This window comes from Nansenia antarctica, assembly GCF_963989245.1.
Source record: "Nansenia antarctica genome assembly, chromosome: 9".
NCBI lineage: Eukaryota > Metazoa > Chordata > Actinopteri > Argentiniformes > Microstomatidae > Nansenia > Nansenia antarctica.
In genome coordinates, this window is record NC_137679.1 from 23,595,154 (window position 1) to 23,615,998 (window position 20,845).

The 20,845-nt window shown below is 43.4% G+C and overlaps 2 protein-coding genes across 2 annotated transcripts; both read left to right on the forward strand.

Annotated features, from left to right (window-relative positions):
• Positions 1 to 518: 518 nt before the first annotated feature.
• On the forward strand, positions 519 to 19,171 carry dapk2b (death-associated protein kinase 2b). Its single transcript, XM_080539877.1, has 12 exons — positions 519 to 605; positions 1,350 to 1,583; positions 8,689 to 8,910; positions 10,948 to 11,086; positions 12,428 to 12,557; positions 12,862 to 12,910; positions 13,008 to 13,034; positions 13,150 to 13,302; positions 14,231 to 14,276; positions 16,711 to 16,800; positions 16,936 to 17,019; positions 17,556 to 19,171. Exons 2-12 carry the CDS (start codon positions 1,507 to 1,509, stop codon positions 17,631 to 17,633), a joined length of 1,095 nt encoding a protein of 364 aa, XP_080396003.1. The 5' UTR covers positions 519 to 605; positions 1,350 to 1,506; the 3' UTR covers positions 17,634 to 19,171.
• Positions 14,670 to 16,782, forward strand: LOC308165731 (death-associated protein kinase 3-like). Its single transcript, XM_080539878.1, has one exon. The coding sequence runs from the start codon at positions 14,673 to 14,675 to the stop codon at positions 15,465 to 15,467; it is 795 nt and encodes a 264-aa protein (XP_080396004.1). The 5' UTR covers positions 14,670 to 14,672; the 3' UTR covers positions 15,468 to 16,782.
• Positions 19,172 to 20,845: the final 1,674 nt, after the last annotated feature.

Sequence of the window (20,845 nt, forward strand, 5' to 3'; positions counted from 1 at the left end):
TCAGAGGTCTGTGGTACGTGAGAATACGGTGGGGGTGGGGTAAGAGATAGGGTCAGTCACTTAAAGCAACCACACATTCTCTAAACGCACAAGTCAGCAGGATATATTGTCACTTGATAATTACCATGATTTTGAGTGTCACCTCTATCAATCAGTGATCAATCAGTGATCAATCATTGATTGATTGATTGATTGATAGATAGATAGATAGATTGATTGATTGTCACCACACATTCTCTAAACGCACAAGTCAGCAGGATATATTGTCACTTGATAATTACCATGATTTTGAGTGTCACCTCTATCAATCAGTGATCAATCATTGATTGATTGATTGATTGATAGATAGATAGATAGATAGATAGATAGATTGATTGATTGATTGTCACCTCTATGATCTCTCAAGCCTAAAATGACAAATGTTTCAGCGTAGTTTCAAATAGAACCACCAGATGGCGTAGGTTTCAGAGCTGCTTTAGAAACATAAGCACACGCATTACTGCTGCGCTGAGAAACAACTTGGGGACAGACGAGCCATCAGTTCACTTCAGCCTTCTACATGAGTATGACACATTACGACAAGCTCTGCAATTTGCTTTGATACGGTAAGAACAAAACGGACTATTATATTATAGGCTACCGTGTCTTTTTTCTTTTTTACAGTCCAATGTCGCAAGAAATGTCTTGTCACTTGTTGCCTGAACAGAGATGGTGAATAGTTCCTTCGTTCAACAAATGATGCCCTGTTGTATGTATTCTATTCCATTTGTTATTATTATTATTAGTAGTAGTATTAATATTATTATATACGTATATACATTATAAGAATGTTCACATCTCAGACTGTCTTCAGAATGGACATCCATTGTGTTGATGTACATATGGAGAGGAGATGCAGTATATGCGCCAGTAAAGGATTTTTATATGATAAAAATATGATAAAATACTTTTATACTAAAATAAACAAAATGATGATTTCGCCTAGTTATGATCCATGTCAACTCTGTAATCAGCTATGTAGGCCTACAGCTACACTAACCAGCTTATCTTAGTGTTCCTCATTGAATAATGAAGCCCACTGGAACATCAACAGTCTGATTGCTGCTTAGGATTTGTGCCGCCTAATTGGTCTTTAGACTGAAAGGCAGACTAAGTGGCCTATTTGTTACCTATTTTCTTACCATTGCCATTGTCTAGAATCAGCCCATAGGGCTTGTTTCTGGGTTATCCAAACTTCCAGTCTAGGACCTGACCCATGTGCAGGTAGTTACACCACTTTCGTTCTGGAATGCTACACAGCAAGCTGAAACATGTGGTTAAGGTTGATTCAGTGTTCACTCTCTCTCCAGTGTCACAACAGAACACGGAACATCTCTGAACGGTTCTCCTCTGCTTTCAAAGGGCTGAGCTTGTGAAGAAAACGACAGGAGTGAGATTGACGGACAGACAGACACAGGACATATGGACTTTAGGGTTACATATTTTATAAGAACATAAACAACATCAATGAGGACATTGGGCATGGCTGTATTCAAGCAACAGAAAGTGGATGACTTCTATGAAATTGGTGAAGAGCTGGGAAGGTGAGTCTTGAACAAATATTTTGAATCATGAGGATTTACAGTATAGTTCTATTGCATCTTGGATTGTATGTAGCACATCATTTCTAACTCCTCAAGTGCTTTTCACACTCCCACATGCGTTCTGCCCTGAGGGGTCCTCATGAGTGTACTAAGGGATCAGAGATATGCAAACAGTTGCCTTGTTGAGGTTTGTGAAGGGCAGGCGCATGGGCGGAAAGTACCGTAGGTTTTACACCAACAGATTTAGGTATCAATGATAAAGGAATTACAAGTAAAAAAATGCCAAACATGGAGAATAGATAGTACAAGCTCCCTTGCTGCATCTCATCATCTTTTTAGACTTTGTTGTAGAAATCCATTTTGTATGTCTTTTCTGTTTTGTAAATCCCCTCAAAAGTCCCTGTAGGCAGACTAGGGTAGACATCAAGGAACAAATGTTCTAGGGGTAAATAGTAAGGTAGTTGCTATAATATCACTAAGAATAAGTTATAAATGATTTGCAAGGAAAACATGTAATTCACACTTCTATTGAACGGATGTCGTTTCTCAGGAAAAGGTATATCTGTTGTTTTTACATGACTTCCAGTCTTGCACTGTTTTTTATTCACATACATTTACATTTACTTTTTTGGCATTTAGCAGACGTCTTTATCCAAAGCGACTTACAACAAATACATACAGTATGTCTAAGTAAGTGAATCGTCTATCCATCAGTCATCGCAAGATACATACAGTTCTAAGACACACCCCTGGCATCGTATAGGATAATGTCCTCTTCAATAGACCTCACTTGGTCTCCGCAGCTGTATTTGTAGATTGTTGGAGCAATCATACTGTATTGTGTGTCCTGTCCACACAGGTCAACATAGTTTCTCTGATGCAGATTATTTGTCTCACACAAATGCCATGTATCCTTACAGAAATGTTGGTATTGTAGAAACCTATGTTGGATTAGATAAAGCAGTGTATTCAACATGTATATTCAAGGACAGTTGAAACTCTTCCTCTTGTTGAGGAAATTACTCAGTTCACTAGGGACTTGTGGTTTGACTGGCATGTGTCGGCGTTATTGTGGTGGAAAGCCACAGACATCTGACAATCAAAGGGGAAGGACTCTCACTCTGTTCTCACAGGGGTGTCTGTGAACACCTCAGCAGCTGCGTCACAAAGTCGTGCTTGTTGCTCTCCCCTCATGTCTGACGATGATGAGTGTTCCATAGGTGGCTGCCTCCACCCTGCCCACACATCACCTGCCCACCCGTGTGTCTGCTCTGTAATGGGAGTCATACTCAGTCATTCCCAGGGGGTGGAGGAAAGGTGAGATTAGGGGTCATGAACAGACCTTTATGGAATTCTTGAGATAAGTGTGCTGTAGGCTTACTGTGTGGCACCGCACTAATAGTACCCCATTTGAAAGATGTTTCCTCTACTCCCACTTAATGTCAAACCTCTGATGTGTTTTGTGAGTTTCTTATCAAGCACAAAAACGTCCACACATATATATTGTAACGTCCCAACTTGGACAGTGGTGAAATAATAAGAGATAGATTGTCTTACAATCTGTGCGTTTAATTGCAACCTTCCACATACAAAAGTCAGTTCACCGGAGCTCTCCTCCCTTCTACGGTAACAACAACAACACAACACCCGCCCCCTCTGTGACCTCCACCAATCACAGGAATGCAACACAGCACACAGTAACAGTGCTAACATTGAATTTCTGAACTCAAGCATTAATTGCAACTTTAATGAACAGATTATTACAGGGTTGCTACAGTATCATTGTTTCGTTTGAATGGTTCTGACCGTAGTTTCAACTGTGTTGAACAATAATCAGGTAATTGCTCACCAGTTCAGCCAATCTGTAAAACAACACTAGTTTTAGGTCGGACACAAATGTTGGTTTAGAGCTCATCTCACAACCTGTCTTACCATGAGCCTAATTGGTCACATTGAGGATATTGGGGTGTCATCATGTCAGTCCTCACCTCCCGCTAGTCTTCTCAGAGACAGGTGGAACCTGGGATGAGCTGTTATGTAACAGAACATCGAGCAAGGATGAGGAGAGGGGCTCTTCTGGAGCCCTGGGAACAGAGAAACATTGCAAATGTTTCACAAACACATAAGCACGCGCAAGCACACACACACACACACACACACACACACACACACACACACACACACACACAGACACTTATACTGGTGTCACATAACAACCCAAAAACTGAACTCAATTATTCATGTAATTGAAATTGTGTGACTGATGTTAGGCACCAAGGCTTTCTTCCCTCATCAGCGAACATCTGCAGTATATTTGGATTCACAGGACCTACTGATGGTGGGTATTATTGTAGGCCTACTCGTAGAGCACCATAAACGTCTTCGACACAACTTTTCTCACACATCAGTGTGTTTAAAAGAGGAAGTGTGATGATGCACTACACCCGTCTCTAAGTGGGGAAGTCTGGACTGTGGGTTTACAGAGAGCATTGTCATAACGAGACCTGCGTATTCTCTACTACGTGACAGTGACTGTACCTCATTTTTTCTGGTGGTTCAATATCACCTCATTGAAAAGGTCACTTGGGATCTTAAATGCTTTTGAAACCAAAAATCGTTTGTGAACATTTGAATTAGGTGTGGCATTTTAGAGAAGCCATGCAGTAACATGGATGCAAAACATGTGAAAAGAGGAAATGAAATAGGAAATGACAGAGAGGTTCCATGTGTGTATTCTCTCAGTGTGTTCAGTACTTGGCTACATGCAGGCCATGCAGTCAGGAGGATGGATAGATATGCCTCCCACTCTACAGACTTCACACAGTGGATGTGTTGAAGTGAAAGAAATGATGATTGCAAGACAAACAGGTGCCACTGATCCCTGACATAGAGTGCTAACATTTCTATCCAGGGTTTTCGTGGACTTCTATGATGTATTTATAGTATAGCAGACAGCAACCAACATATGCAGTTAGGGAGAATCAGTGGACTCAGCTCTGTGTTCAAAAACGAGCGTTCCTGCTGTGGAGTGGGTGAACAATGTGTTTGTTCAGGGCAGTCCAGCCCAGGGAACTCCGTCCAGAACCCCCTGAACATTCCTGGAGTTCCAGCCCTGACACCGAGGAGCAGAGGATTGGGCCGCTCTCAGACGGCTGTCTCCATAAATATTTGTCTTACATAAAACCATTACACACACAGCCTGCTGCATATCAAACAGTGTTTGAGGAGTTGTGATTGAGCTTTCTGACTGAGCTTTATGATTGAGATGTCCAACAGCTGGAGGAAGGAATGAGAGATATGTCCAGTTTTCCATAATAATGGTGTACTTGTGCTCCCCTTGAAGACACGTCTTCAAAAGATTTACTGTAATGTTAATGTAGTTACAGTCTACATAATGATAAAGCTCAGTAATGAGTAATGTAATGAATTACTAAGCTTGTAGATGTATTTTACAGTATTTTGCAATCTCACACTTACATATAATGGAGATTTTAGTGGAAGACGCAGGGATGGGTTTTTGGGGCTAGGTCAGATATGAACCTGGCTCTGTCATGCCGTCCCAGAGGTTGTTTTGTTGAGAGTATTGGGCTGGCGCCACAGTGCTGCGCTGTCCGAGCGCTCCGCCAACCTTGGCTGTGGCTAATAACCTTCAGCTGTTGGAAGTGGAAACTCCACCGAGACCATGTGCTGTCAGCCCCACTGGCCGGGCTTAGAGCTAAGACAGCCGGCACGCCCGCTATGGAAACATACTCCTCCTCCCTCAGCCTGCTGCACCACAAACTAGAAACGCTCACTCTAAACCTGTAATACTGACACTTCCTGACAGTTTCCATTAGTTGCTGCTGACATTTACTGTACATCAATTTGTTATCTTTTTTTTTGCAGTGTGTGAAATTGATTCCAATATTTTAGATCTTGAGTTGTACCACCGATTCATCAGCTGTAATGCGTTGTGGCTTGCCTTGCCGTAGTCAGTGTGATCTAGGACACAGTATCCTGTGACTATACCTCCCCTCAGGCTACTTGAAAGCCTTTTGAAAGTTCAAAGCGGTTCATTCACTCGTTCGTTCATTCACAACCCCTCTTCAATGACAGTAGATTCACACAATATTATAGTCATTTCAGTCAGGGTCAGCTGTTTCAGAGATGTCCCTTGGGGTGATATGTCCTGCAGATATAATAGATGGAAAGAACATTTGGGTTGCCATGCTGCTCCACACTGCCCAGCTCCTCTCAGGCCCCCCCCCCCCGGCGGGGACCTCCCCCCTGGTGTTTACCCCTGGCTGCTCAGGGGGTACGAGAGAGGGCCAGCCATAGGGGCTGCATTCCACCCCTGCCTCTTTTGGTTTGTGTTGATAGTCCAAGCCTCTCATCTTATCTCTAAGGGAGGTCTCTCTCGCTCTCCCTTCTCTCTCTCTCTCTCTCTCTCTCTCTCTCTCTCTCTCTCTCTCTCTCTCTCTCTCGCTCTCCCTTCTCTCTCTCTCTCTCTCTCTCTCTCTCTCTCTCTCTCTCTCTCTCTCTCTCTCTCTCTCTCTCTCTCTCTCTCTCTCTCTCTCTCTCTCTCTCTCTCTGAGTTTCCAGGTGGAGACACCACATGGTGTGTTTGTTGTTCTGCCCTTCTGTAGATGGCCATGATAGTGGCGAGGATGAAGTGGATAGACACACGGTAGAGGGGAAGTCGGGTTAGCCAGGCCAGACTTATTGTTCACAGATAGATTTTTGTATCATAGGAGCAAATTGATAATATTATTAGATTGGCTGAGAGTCAGGGACTTTAGGGAGTGGATTGGACATTTTTGTCCCAAATTGCTTCACCACTGAACAAAAATGTAATTCATTATCCCAAGTCATACAAAGGTCCAATCGAGGAGCTTTTGTCGTATTCCAAAGCGAAAGCACACTGTACTGTAAGCCGTGCCAACAGCCGTGCAGTTTGACAAGAGCAAATGGGAGTTGGTTAGGATGCTTTGTGCCCCTGGAATCTGTCTGAATGTGTCCCAGTATCAAGAGACAGGCTTAATCCTGGTCCCTTCCACCATCCACATCAATACCCTCTCTCCCCTTGGCCTGCATTCAAGTCCCAGCCCCAGCCCCAGCCCCAGCCCCAGCCCCAGCCCCAGCCCCAGGCCCAGCCCCAGCCCCAGCCCCAGTCCCAGTCCAAACCCCAGTCCAAACCCCAGGCCCAGCCCCAGCCCCAGCCCCAGCCCCAGCCCCAGCCCCAGCCCCAGCCCCAGCCCCAGCCCCAGCCCCAGGCCCAGCCCCAGCCCCAGCCCCAGGCCCAGCCCCAGCCCTAGTCCCAGTCCCAGCCCAGCCCCAGCCCCAGCCCTAGTCCCAGTCCCAGCCCCAGCCCCAGTCCCAGTCCAATCCCCAGCCCCAGTCCCAGTCCAAACCCCAGTCCAAACCCCAGGCCCAGCCCAGCCCCAGTCCCAGCCCAGCCCCAGCCCCAGCCCCAGCCCCAGCCCCAGCCCCAGTCCAATCCCCAGCCCCAGCCCCAGTCCAAACCCCAGTCCAAACCCCAGGCCCAGCCCAGCCCCAGTCCCAGCCCAGCCCATCCCCAGTCCCAGTCCAAACCAAATGAGCATGCAGGCCTGGCCCTATAATTATCCCTGTTCTCCTTATACCACTGGACATAGCCTATCAGGACCACCCTGGAATCTCTCTGATGGGATTCATGCAAAACTCAGGAAATAGCCTCATAATCATCTGTTCCCATTGGACTGTACGTCCACTCAAAAACAGTTACTTCTCTCTTGCTTTTCGATGTATTTCTTTTTCGTATTATTTCCATTTTCTACAAAACAATTTAGGTTGTTTATGCTTCACATGTATCTGTACATTCCGGTTAAGGGCTGCTCTCATGTCAAGTTAAAGATAACATCCTTCCATATCCGCCTGCTCTGAGAGCCTCTGTACTAGTACCACTTGTCCCACTGCCTCGTCTCTGTGTGGTCCTGACCCTGTGAGAGGAGGGGGCGGGTGATGGGGCTCTCAGTCTGCCAGACGCCCAGTTACAGCTGAGCAACAGTCGGGCACCCAGAGTCAGAGCATACTGACGCACTGACGCAGGTCAGCCATGATGCAACTGACAGGACAGGAGTGGCAGACTTAGTCACCTCTGATAGTGAACAACCTGCCCATCAGAGTCAATGTTTGGCTGATAACACAACACATCAGAATGCAGATTGAGGCTCATACCCTGTATTTAACTGGATGACAGTCTCTTCAACCAACTTGTCTAGTCAGTATGGGTTTCATGAACAACTTTGAAGCAGCTGCCAGTTGCTATCTGATGAAACATGAGTGATTCAGTGAGAGTGTAAAAGGCAGTAGTCTTTCCTTGAGGCTTTGTTGGTTGCTACACTATGCTAGTTGGGAGTATTCACACTTTCTGTTTTAACATTTCTCTTGGCCTGACATGTCTGTGTAGGGTAAACAGATAAATGAAACATTTACAAATATATTTACTCCAAAAACAGGGACAATGGCAATACGAACAATGCTCTATTGAGTGGTCTGTGGGACCCACCCCTGTTGTGAAATATTGGGGAGATTGGGGAGTTCTGCTGAAGGATCGCATGAGGGATTTCTCAGATATTTGGCAGCATTGTTATTGGGGAGTGGGAGGTTAGCATAGTTCACTGCCTCTGTGTGCCTGTGCTCTGGCTGGCTGAGAAACAGGACATTATGCTCCATCCCACACAAACTCACACCAAACAGACAGATAGACAGACAGACAGACAGACAGACAGACATACTGAGACAGATGATTTCCCCCTCAGGGTTTTATTTCCTTAGCCGTACAAAATATGCTGGAGAAAGTTGTCAGGTGAAATCCCCCCCTAAAAAAGCCTGCAGTGTCGCTAATCAAAAACCCAGCCAGTTAGTACTGCGTTAGGACTTAGCTGGAGGGTTTGAGATGCAAGACACCGCTCACTGCCAGTTACTTAGTTGCGTAACATTGGAAAGTAGATTGGAATGGAGCAGCCCTGTCACACGTTGCCGCAGCACTGTTCCGCCTTTTCAGAGTCCCCCTTCCTAACCCGTTGTCATGGATGAGGTCAGAGCTTGACGTCATTGTTTTTTGTGCGGTCTTTTGCGTCTGCAGTGGGCAGTTTGCCATCGTGAAGCGCTGCAGGGAGAAGAGCACAGGCCTGGAGTACGCAGCCAAGTTCATTAAGAAGAGGCAGAGCCGGGCGAGCAGACGGGGTGTGAGGAGGGAGGAGATCGAGCGAGAGGTCGACATCCTACAGCAGATACAGCACTCCAACATCGTCACCCTGCATGATGTGTACGAGAACCGCACGGACGTGGTGCTCATCCTGGAGCTGTAAGTCACCGGCACAAAATGGTACTGTAGCCACTGCATCCTGTAGCCAGTGCTGTCGGCAGTATCCCCCATCAACACACATCTGCAGTCACCACTCTCAGTATGACCCCCCCCTGGTCAATGTGAACACCCAATTACACTACTGCTGTTCACAAATACTACATTTGCACATACCAGATTGTTGCACATTGCACATACCTCCTTTGGTATAGCCTATATTTATACATCTGTACATACCATACTATACATAGCTACCTTAACTGTACATAGCTCATAACTATATATACCTCTAACTACCATACTTGCCATACTGTACCTATGACTATCACTGTCATGTTTTTATATAATGTTTTATATCACTATTTGCACTTCTGGTTAGATGCTAAACTGCATTTCGTTGCCTAGTACTTGTACTCTGCGATGACAATAAAGTTGAATCTAATCTAATCACAGGGAAGTAGAAATCAAAAGATACACTCCTTGTAATCTATGGAATGGAACAAGGAACAGTAACAGTGTTTGTTCTATGCAGTAGGCTAAATACTGGAGATCATTAGCCAGCCATAATGTATTACAGTTTCTTTAAAGAGGCAATCTGGGATTCAAACAACAACAAAATGGTCTCCTCTCCACTTGTTTTGGTAAACAGCTGAAGGAGTGCTGGAGAAATGTAGCCACTCTCAAATTCATAGATTGAGCTATGGATGCAAAGACTGACCATCCATGAGATGACACATATGTTTAATATACAGTACAGTGTTTGTTTACAAACAATGGAGTAAAACAAGCTTATTTGGTCCTGATGGGGTAAGAGTTGAATTAATCTCATGAGGCATTAATGAGTTACATTCTTCAAGAATCAATTGCTATATACTGTATCATTAATTTAGTTAGGATGTTCCGATCCCATATTGCCCTTTAAAGAGTGGAAACTGGTTTTCATATTAATTTGAGATTAATTTCTATGTCATAGATCAATAAGAGTCGTGTGGTGGAGGGAAGGGTCCAGGGAACAGTCTGGTCTGTGTCTGTGTCAGTGTGTGTGTAAGTGTTTGTGTGTGTGTAATGATGTGTGTGTGTGTGTGTGTGTGTGTGTGTGTGTGTGTGTGTGTGTGTGTGTGTGTGTGTGTGTGTTTGTGTGTGTGTATGTGTGTGTGTGTGTGTGTGTGTGTGTGTGTGTGTGTGTGTGTGTGTGTGTGTGTGTGTGTCTGTGTGTCCATGTCTGTCTTTGTGTACAGCCAGGTATTTTGGTCACCCTGTGTTTGCCCTGCCAGGGTCATGCAGGCGAAACTGAACTAAATGTCACTTTCTGAGTCAATAGCTATTTTGACAGAGGCCCACAGACAGTTGTCCTTGGCTCCAGTGTGTGCATGGGAACAGGGAGGCCCAATGAGGACTAATTGAGGCCTCAATCCAATCAAAGCAGGGGCTGAATGGTAGCGACTGAATGGAAGCCACTGTGTAGCTGCAGTATAGCTGGGACTACAGTATGTAAAGTATGTAAAGAGGGGGGGGGGAGAAAGAGGGAGAGGGAAAGAGAAAGAGAGTCAAAAAAGAAAAGAAAAACAGTGACACGGCCAGGATGCCACACATTGATGATCACTTTATTCAATTCTTCTTGAGTTAAACCTGTGTTTATGCTGTAGGAGAGAGAGAGAGAGAGAGAGAGAGAGAGAGAGAGAGAGAGAGAGAGAGAGAGAGAGAGAGAGAGAGAGAGAGAGAGAGAGAGAGAGAGAGAGAGAGAGAGGGAGAGGGAGAGAGAGGGAGTGTGTGCGTATGTGCATGTGTGTGTGAGTATGATTGCGGCTGTGTGTCCTATCAGCTGGCCCTGTCTTAAAGAGGATCTGAAAGTGTGAAATAAGAGTGAGGAGGAGTGTGTTACAAATTGAATGTTAAATTGATTGCTCCAGTAAGGAAAAAAAGAAAAACCTTAAAGTTTACTGCATGTAAAACATCTATGGCTATGTTCTTAGGACCCCCATGGGTCCCACAGTATGTGGAGTTGATGGTGAAGGGGTATGCGTGTGTGTGTTGCAGGGTGTCTGGAGGAGAGCTCTTTGACTTCCTGGCTCAGAAGGAGTCCCTGAGTGAAGAGGAGGCCACCCAGTTCATTAAACAGATTCTAGATGGAGTCCTGTACCTCCACTCTAAAAGGATCGCACACTTTGATCTCAAGGTACTGTATGCGTTTAAATCTCACACCAGAATAATGCCCATGCAAGGTCTTCTTTGGGTCTGCTGAAGATGACTGGAAAGGGTAGTCATGGTTTCCATGGTTCCACAGATATGTGGGTACGTGCTCTGACTTTTACGCGTACATAGGGCCATTGTGATGAGGCGCTATTGTTGCATGGCAACCCTTGCAGTTCGAACGATAGACTACAGTATATATCCATTTACTACATTCACCTTTGAAAACACTATTTATAGACTACTGTACTCAGCAGACATGGATTGTAGTCATTTCACCACAATAACAAACAGAAAGTATGCAGTCAAGTTGAGCTACAGTAGCAGCGTATTTCTATTCTGTGGAGATACACATCCCTATTATGTCTAGTCAATAGTAGAAGGTGTCTTACCATGTCTATATGATTCGCACATCCTCCCTCGCTGTAGTGACTGGCCCAGACCCAAGCCTTCACACAAACCATAGCAGACACTGCAAGGTTATCTCCTCCACGGTACAGAGAGGTCACCCACCCACTCTGCTCACTGATAATCTCCATCCTGTTTTTCTACTGCTGTGTCTTCTGCACTCCCTCAGGTGGCCTGTTGGCCTTTAGTATGGCATGGCAAGCCAGAGGCTGTCAGCGCTTGCAAAGCATGTAAACAAACATTCTCCCCCACTCAAAACGTCACACACAATTTCTCTGAAATTCGAAAGTCAGGAACCAGAGAGGGAATACCTGGAAGCTATGGACCCAGAAGAGAGCTTTTGTATATGTTGGTGTAATAGCTCTTCTGACAGTCTCTTGATAGCATTAGGCTACAGTACAGTACCATACCCTAGGTCAGTTTTAAAGTTTGAGAATCCATTAGGCACGAGTTAAAATATCTTTAACCAAAGCTCTTTTAAAAAAGCTTTTAGGCCTAAAGAGCAAAACACAAGAAGCTTATTATCCCCCGGACTTCATTTGATCTGACACTTTCACCATTTTAAATGCACATGTGTTTACACTTTGATATACAGTTTAACCAATGGAATGTTCCTCTTTTAATGCCTACGCAATAAGATGTACCACTATTACCAGGTAACTTGAAATATTTCATGTTGCATGTTGTCCACTTTTTAAAAATGTGTATATGTTTTTAGGGCATTTCTGCTACATTGGGATAGAAACAGTAGAGATTGACAAGAAAGATGGGTGAGAGAGTGGAGGGATGACATGCAGGATATGTCGAAGGCTGGAATCTGACCAGGGACCCTGTAATTACATGGCTGACACCTTACTTACACTCAACTATAATAGCTGTAGAGGTCTTATGACTAAAAATGCAATTTTCTGGTTTGCAGCCTGAAAATATCATGCTGTTGGATAAGGATGCAACTCTGCCACGGATCAAATTGATTGACTTTGGTTTGGCACATAAAATTGAAGCAGGTGTGGACTTTAAAAACATTTTTGGGACGCCTGAATTTGTTGGTAAGTATTTTCTAGGAACTATTTAAGCTCCTGTAATTATACTTGACTCCCATGACTCCCTTTATGTGTGTTTATGTATATACGGTAGTAGTGAGATGGGAGGACCTGGTCACCATGTTTACTACTCTCTAAATAGTAGTTTGTTTCTGCCAGGCCCAGTTGTTATGTGAGTGTGTTTGTGTGTATATGTGTGTGTGTGTGTGTGTGTGTGTGTGTGTGTGTGTGTGTGTGTTCTTATGTGTGTGTCTTTGTGTGTATGGGTGTGTTTGTCTGTTGTGATGCTCATGGCCATGTCTATTTTCAGCTCCAGAGATAGTTAACTATGAGCAACTGGGCTTAGAGGCAGATATGTGGTAAGAGCCCCTAATTACTTGACACCATGGGTTTTACATACAGTAAACAGCAGTGCATTGCTATGTGCTAACCTTGTGTTCATCTCCCCCTTCCCAGGAGCATCGGAGTCATCACATACATCCTGTAAGTAGGGATTCACAAAACTGTATATTCTGCTAATTGTAACTGCTAACTTGAGAGTGTTGACAGCATCATGAATGACCGTTGTTATTTATCTGTTTTTTTGTTGGTTTTTCAGTTTGAGTGGGGCTTCACCTTTTCTTGGTGATTCGAAGCAGGAGACGCTAGGGAACATCTCAGCCTTGAGCTATGAGTTTGATGAGGAGTTCTTCAGCAGTACGAGTGAGCTGGCTAAGAGCTTCATCAGACAGCTTCTGGAGAAGAACACAAGGTGAGGGGATGAGTCACTGAGCACCTGGAGAAAGACGGAAGGTCAGAGGTCAAATCAGATAGTTACGAGGGAAAAGCCCTAGAGTACAGATCTGAGTGGAACAGCTTGACCTTGTCTGGGTTAAGACCTAAGATTGTGTGTGTGTGTGTGTGTGTGTGTGTGTGTGTGTGTGTGTGTGTGTGTGTGTGTGTGCGTGTGCGTGTGCGTGTGCGTGTGTGTGTGTGCGCGCGCATGTGTGTGTGTGTGTGTGTGTGTGTGTGTGCGTGCGTGTGCATGTGTGTGTGTGTGTGTGTGTGTGTGTGTGTGTGTGTGTATGTGTTTGGTCATATGTGTGCATGTCTATTTATAATTGTCTTTCTTAGACAATCTGATTCGTTTCACTTTCTGCACTTATTAGTGCATGTTGTTTTTCACAGAAATATACAGTAGGCTACCTTGGAAAAATGAAACACATCTGTGATGTTTGTTTGATGCTGCTTTGAAACCCCGGAGGTTCCCATTGTAGAGACATGATAGGACACGCTTACTGGTTTTCACTCAGTTGTTATCAGTACTCAAGTTGTAAAAGAAAATTAGGGGGGATGGTGGATTTGATCATATAGGGACAATTGTAGCATCCCCACAGCGTCAGTGACTTCAGTATCAGTGACTTGGTAAAAATGTCATTGCATGCGTGCGTGCCCCCTCGCCCACAGTATTTTACTCAATATGCGCAAAACTGTTGAAATATCAGTAATACCACGTTCATTGATAAAATGACATAAGGGATGGAAAGGGGGGATGGCAGTTTTAGAAGGGGGATGATTTTGACTGTTTTTATTTCACCTCATCCCCCCTCAACTCTAGTGCTGGTTATTATACTTCATAGGAATTAGTCCTGTTTCTGTGCTGTCTCATTTAGATTTTTGGGGGGTTATTTGCCTTTCAGAAAGAGGTTGACAATCCAAGATGCTCTTAATCATCCCTGGATAATGGTAAGTACAGTAGATGGTCTATGCTAGAATGATAATAGCATGGTGTTACAAATTGAACTACTACTTTCTGTTTGACAGAAACAACTCATACCAAGTGATTCTGAATCATTGTTTATACTGCACTGCTCAATCGCAAGTGACTGTGTGACTGTGTGCGCGTCCATACTCTCGTAAATAACAAAACATAACTTCTGGGACAACCCAAGTCTACTACTGGCTGCTGATATGCATGTTAATGGTTTTGCTGCGGAAACCTCATCCTAAAATGCATAAGTGATCAAGCATGAAGAGGAGGAACTGGCCCATTGAATGCATTGTAGATTGTTGTTTGACCCTCGCCTGCCATGGCTGTGATGTCACTAACCCCACCGTGCCAGATCTGCTGGGCTGCTCTCCATGGCTGTGATGTCACTAACCCCACCGTGCCAGATCTGCTGGGCTGCTCACCATGGTGTGTGTCAGTGTTCTACCGATGGGACAAGCTCTCACTCAGTCTTCCTCCACTCCCTCCGTCTGAAGTCCCATGGACACACAGAGGAGAACGCCACCCCTGAGGCCAAGAAGAAGGCCGAGGAGCCTAGGCAGATGAAGACCAAACGCCTGAAGGAGTACACCATCCAGTCCCACTCCAGCATGCCCCCCAACAACACGTACGCCAACTTTGAGCGCTTCGCCCAGGTGGTGGAGGACATCTCCCTGATGGAGACGGGGCTGTCGGACGTGGCGGGGGCCCACCAGACCCTGCAGGGCGACGTGGACGCCCTCCTCTCCATCTACAATGAGAAGGAGGCCTGGTACAAGAAGGAGGGCGAGAGCGTGCGCAACGAACTCTCTCAGGTGCGCTACGAGTTCCGTAAGGTGGAGGCCACCAGGAGACACCTGCAGGAGGACATGAGGGCGGTGGACACCAGCCTGGAGAGCATCAGTGGGAAGTACCTCCAAAGGCAGAGCCACCTCAGCACCCTCAGGCAGGAGCTGACAGTTGAGCTCCACTGGCTGCAGGAGGTGATGAGGAGCTCTCTCCACTCTGCAGAAGGAGGGAATGGCCAGCCCCACAGTAGCAGCAGCAGCACCAGCAGCAGCAGCAGCCTCAACAATGACTTCAACCAGGCCTTGAAGGAGCTGCTTAACAGGTCTTGTGGAGGAGAACTGTGCCCTGAAGCCAAGCAGGATATCACAGAGTCTGGCTGACTGACACAGAGGAAGGGAGAGATTTAACAGGATCTGGTTGTCTTTACTTAACTGTTCTTTACATAGTGTGATTCCAAGAGAAGCAGATATTTTACTCACATTGACTTTATTTTCTGAAAGATCTATGGCTTGGAATCAGCTTGGAGTTAACATTTAAAGCCAATTTATCCATGCTGACATTGCTTCATTGTCGTTACGATGATTCAAGTTTAACTTGTTTTTCTTTTCTTTATTTCTTTATTCTTTACATTGAGATAGAACAATGTTCTGTCTCTACGATTCTTTAGCTCATTACATCTGTTGCCTGCACGTTGATATGCTTTTGAAATGCGTTTACATCATTAGATTGTGTTGTTGGTCAGTATTACACCTAGTGAAAACAAGCACTTGTTTAACCATTATTTTCACTAGCACTTTGGGTCTGTTAAGACTGATGTTGTCATGTTGAATGTTTTGTGTTTCTCTGTCATGACCAAAGGAAACACGGTCAAACAGGAATGTCATGCATTGGAATGTAGCAGAAAGTCAACCTACGTTATGTTCAATTTATTTATTTATTTTTTCATTCCATTTTAATTTTGTATGTTTTGCATGTACTGTTATGTGACTACGTTTGTTTACAGTGGTAATTTTTTATTTCACATTTGTGCATCAGTGAATATTTCCCTCACATGTTTTTTGTTTATATTGATAAATCAATGGTGGTTGGCCACTTTGATTTGGAGCACAGTAAGTGAATGAATGAACAGTCAGTGAAATTAGCTTTTATGTAACAGTATCATATCCCTCTATTTATTTATTTTACTGAAACTTTCCGAAGGATAAGATTTTATTATGTGATTCTATCTGATTATACCATAGGTACAGTATACAGTACTTTTTGTAGAGGAGCACCAAAGAACAGTCAGTTTACTTGTCTTTTTCTGCACTTGAAAATATTCAACATGGTTTGGTTGTTTGTTGTTGTTGTGCACACAGAGAGTAATGACAATTGTATTATATCAAGTTAAGAAAAATAAATAACAGTTCATCCTTTATCTTTCTCATGCCCTTGTAACTTCAGATCTGTCCATGATTTTTTGTGGTGCCCCGAGCATTTGTTTTACTTGATAATATGCTACGTTATGTTGAGATGCACTAGTTTAGAAAGATGTCTTCAGAAACAACTAAATCCAGACAGTTACAGTCAGCAGGGCTGCCACTGATGAGCCCCTTGCCTTATCTCTCGGTCTGTTCTCCCCAGCCCTCAAACCCCAGACAGGCCCTGGTGAAGAGGCAGTCTGTGGTCAACCTGGAACACTTCAGGAGACAGTACGCCCGCCGTAGGTGGAAGGTAAAACACAATCCCAATGTCTCCTAAACAATCTCAGATGAGAAAAGTTCAACTTAAGCTTTGTTTTCTCAGAGAACATTGTGTACAGACTCACATCCATTTAGTCACTCTCGACTGTTTGATTTAATTCAACAGCTGTCCTTCAGGATTGTGGCCCTCTGCAACCACTTAACGCGTATGATGAAGAAGGGCCACCCCAAGCTGCCTGACCAGGATGAGGTGAGAGCACACACAACCCACTGTACTGTAGGTAGCGTTGGCACCAGCAGGTCTGGAGAAACACGATTGGCTAATCTGATCTAATCAATCCTATACAGTGCTGACCAAATATGTCATGGGAAGTGGCAGCATGACCATATTTCAGTCATGTTGGGAGTACTATGTGTGTTCGGTTTACTTTATAAAGTAGGGCTCTTATAAGAGGCATTAGAAACATGCAGTCCACATCATGCCAGGCAAAGGGCTATCCGCCAATCGATCAGCTTTGCATGCTTGTCTAATCAACACAAAGAGGTCATTCTGTAAGTTGCCATGCACAAATCTTTAGCCTTGCTCCAACTCAGGAATGGAATGAGGAATGGTATCAAACACGCGTCTAATACCATTCCTCATTCCATACATTCCATCCACTCATTCATAACCATATCCAATCATTAGTGTTACTATGAATGAAAGTATGGGACAGTTAACCAGTGTGACCTCAGTCAGTTCTGGGTTCCGTGTTAAGCTCTGCTTACTGTTACTGATTATTTCAGAGGGATTGTGAAAGTGACCAAGAAGAGGAAATACTGAAGAAAAGACCCAGGACCAGAAAAAGAAGCAGCACTTCCTGAAAGCCTTCAGCACACAGCTTCTTCAGTGCGGTGTGATGGCAGAGGACGTCTTCGGTCTGGAAGCAGTGACACAAATCTTCTATCATCAAACATTTCACTTTAAAACTTTCAAAGAAAATGGCCCTTTAAGTGCATTGAAACTGGACTCATGCCTTAGTAGCAGCAGTCCATGCAATATGTGCCTGTCTTTTTATGATAAAGGACATGCCACAACATATCTTTTAAATGTTGCACAGCATTCTGATCAACGAAAAAAAGAAGCATTTTCTGGTGCAATAGATGTCATTGTGACATACATTGATAGTGTTTCCTGCCTCATTTGGGAGATGGGAATGTGCTTATACCTAGAATATATAAGAGCACAGTTGACAGGATAGGGGACAGTTAATGGAGAAATAAATGCTGTTATACGAGATATAAATGTTCTCACATAAACTTCCTCGTTCAATTGTATTTCGAACTCCTTGGCAGTTTTCATAATTAATACCACTGGTATGCGTTGCAGAAGTGCCTTAAATTATCTTTGAAAATCAGGTTATTGATAACTTGAAAAACTTGCCTGTGTTTACATTATTTGATATTACTGGTAATTGTAAAAGTATTTGTGAATGTGTATTGTAGGGGATACAGTACCCACAATAACAGTGCAGTTAGCAGATCCGGAAAAACTGGTTTGTATCTTTCAGGTCATCCAGTAGTAAGCCATTATGATATGCCATGTTATGCCATGTCTTTTTATTTTACACATGTTTTTTTGTTTGTTGTTGTGGCCCTTCAGTTGACCGACCAGGGTGTGTTCATCAAGCACCTGCCCCAAAGAACCACACCTGTAAGCCCATATTGGAAAAGACATTGAATGATCACAACAGCTAATCTATACCAGGCCTATAATCATAACCATGCACCTCCTTATCTCTATACTGCATATAGTTTTGGTTCATTTTATACAGAACAAAACCCATGTACCGGTATGTGTATATGGCTGCAGATTACAGATTGTATATCCAGTATTAGTTTTGTCTTATTTTTGTTTCTTCTTTCTCTGGATGGTTTACATCTGCAACAGTTTGTTCTCAATTATTTCGAATTCGAAATAAATGAAGAGCATTTCAAAGTGATCTTCATGGTGTGATGTTTACATTTTTTTTTGGGGGGGGGGGGTTGTCAGATAATTCTACTGTCTGTCAGTGATAATGTGATAGTGATACTGTCTGTGTAACCATGCTGTTTACAGTGTCCCATGTTGGATGTTGTCTTTTTTCTGTTACTGCTTGTTTCCCATAGCCCAGTTGATATTTAAGTCCATCTCAGAAGTAAGTACACACTTAGGACACTTATAGATGTATTCTCATCTTGACATTTATTTTGGATCTATTTTAATATATTTATGAAATGTGAATTTTGTTTTGTTCACTTGGATTATGTCTTAAAAGGATTTTAATTTCTTTGCTTCATGGGTGTTGTATTGAATTAGATCAGTATTCTTCCGTTCAAGCAAATGTCTGTAAAAGAAAGAAATAAACATCATGTTAAAAATGTACCACAGTCTGTCTCAATGTGTGACATTGTTGTTTCTGGGCGTTTTAGGCTAGTGATATGCCTAGGGGAAACAATACATCACTTTGGAACTATTAAATTAGTTAAACATTGAAGACATCCAATGAGATTCCAATTTATTATTTAAAGTCACTTTGTTTTTCATCGCTGCTATTCTGAGTTCATGCCTTTGGAGGTATAGTAACCTAGTATTGTTTACAATACAATAAAACAGGTTATGCCTTTGTTAACAGTACGGTTTGTGAAAACTAGAATGGTACAAATAAGGAAAAGGAATGGTATGTCAGCCAGGAATGGTAATCTATCGTCAGTAATATTAGCATTTCATATGCTTTGTAAGCATATATTGTCACAAGCAGCTGCCCTTATTGTGGAGAATGATGTTTGCCCATTGTGGTAACTCAATTATGAAGTTTAACAACAGTAATGTTGTTTGGGCTCGGTTAAGCTGAAAGAGATTGGTAGAGAGATTTGATCCGAACTAAATACATTGTTGGCTGATCGAAAATGTAGGCCAATTCCACAAAGAAGGCGTTGATGGGGAAATAATGGACAAGCATTTTCACTTTGAATCTGTGAACTTGAAGCACTGAGCAGAGCATGGGTTATGGCAAGAGGATGAGGGAAAGTAGGGAACCAGATGATCACTGGCTATCAACACTCAATCGTAGCTGTTCAGCAGGACAAGGACTATTGTGGATGAAATGATCACTTCAATTGGAATTTTAGAATATGGGAATGTAGATTATTCTATTCTGTGCTTAGACTTACTGTAGGGTGTGACTGCTCAATTTATTGCCCAAATATATTACAGTAAATGACATTCACTTGCAGGACACAATTATACATGAGGAAATATTCACTACAAGAGAACAATGTATACATATAGGCGTACACACAACATGTTGTTAATCATAAATGTTAGCTGTGTGTGTTGACCCCTCACAATGTGTTTCATACACTTCCTGGCTTCTCACATGGCCAGATGGTAGGATGTTATGCAATCCAACTGACCCACACCACCATACTAAACCGGGCAATGTCTAATGAGCTTGGTACTGTTCTTTTTTCTTTGTATTTATAATGAGCTGAATCTTGTTCCAAGCTGAATACTATTCCAAGCTATCTGCCCCACATTTTTCATTAACCCTCTATTATACTTTGACATAAGTCCCAATTTTGACCCTCCTCAAATTACATCATTCAGTTGCAAATATGATTTCATCATAAGCCATGTTTCTACAAGCACATTATTTTCGATTATTAAGTCGCAATTCAATTTACGGCCAATAATGATGTAACATGATAACAGTGTGGTGTAACGCAAATAGTGTTGGTTGTTTTACATTGTCTGTCACTGTAGATTCAACGTAGAAAACCAGGCTTTTACAGTAGTTTGACATCATAATGGCCTACTGTTTGTCACGTTTAAACAAAGTACCCAGGAAAAAAAAACAGCTCAGAGGCCTTGCAGTTAGAGTGTCCGCCCTGAGGTTGGGAGGTCATGAGTTCGATCCCTGGCCGAGTCATCCTTACTGTCAGAGCTGTCTGAGTTGCTCACCTCCCTCTGCTCCACATCTCCATCCACACTACTGCTCTGTGATTTCAATATCCACGTGGACACCAGCAACTGCAAGTTTGCTGCTGAATTTCTA

What these genes read in the sequence shown, in the direction of transcription:
- LOC308165731 (XM_080539878.1), top strand. Translation starts at nt 14,673, where the DNA reads ATGGCTGTGATGTCACTAACCCCACCGTGCCAGATCTGCTGGGCTGCT.
- dapk2b (XM_080539877.1), top strand. Translation starts at nt 1,507, where the DNA reads ATGAGGACATTGGGCATGGCTGTATTCAAGCAACAGAAAGTGGATGAC. An exon ending in GTGGTGCTCATCCTGGAGCT is followed by an intron (nt 8,911 to 10,947) that starts GTAAGTCACCGG and finishes TGTGTGTTGCAG; the next exon opens with GGTGTCTGGAGGAGAGCTCT. An exon ending in GGCTTAGAGGCAGATATGTG is followed by an intron (nt 12,911 to 13,007) that starts GTAAGAGCCCCT and finishes CCCCCTTCCCAG; the next exon opens with GAGCATCGGAGTCATCACAT.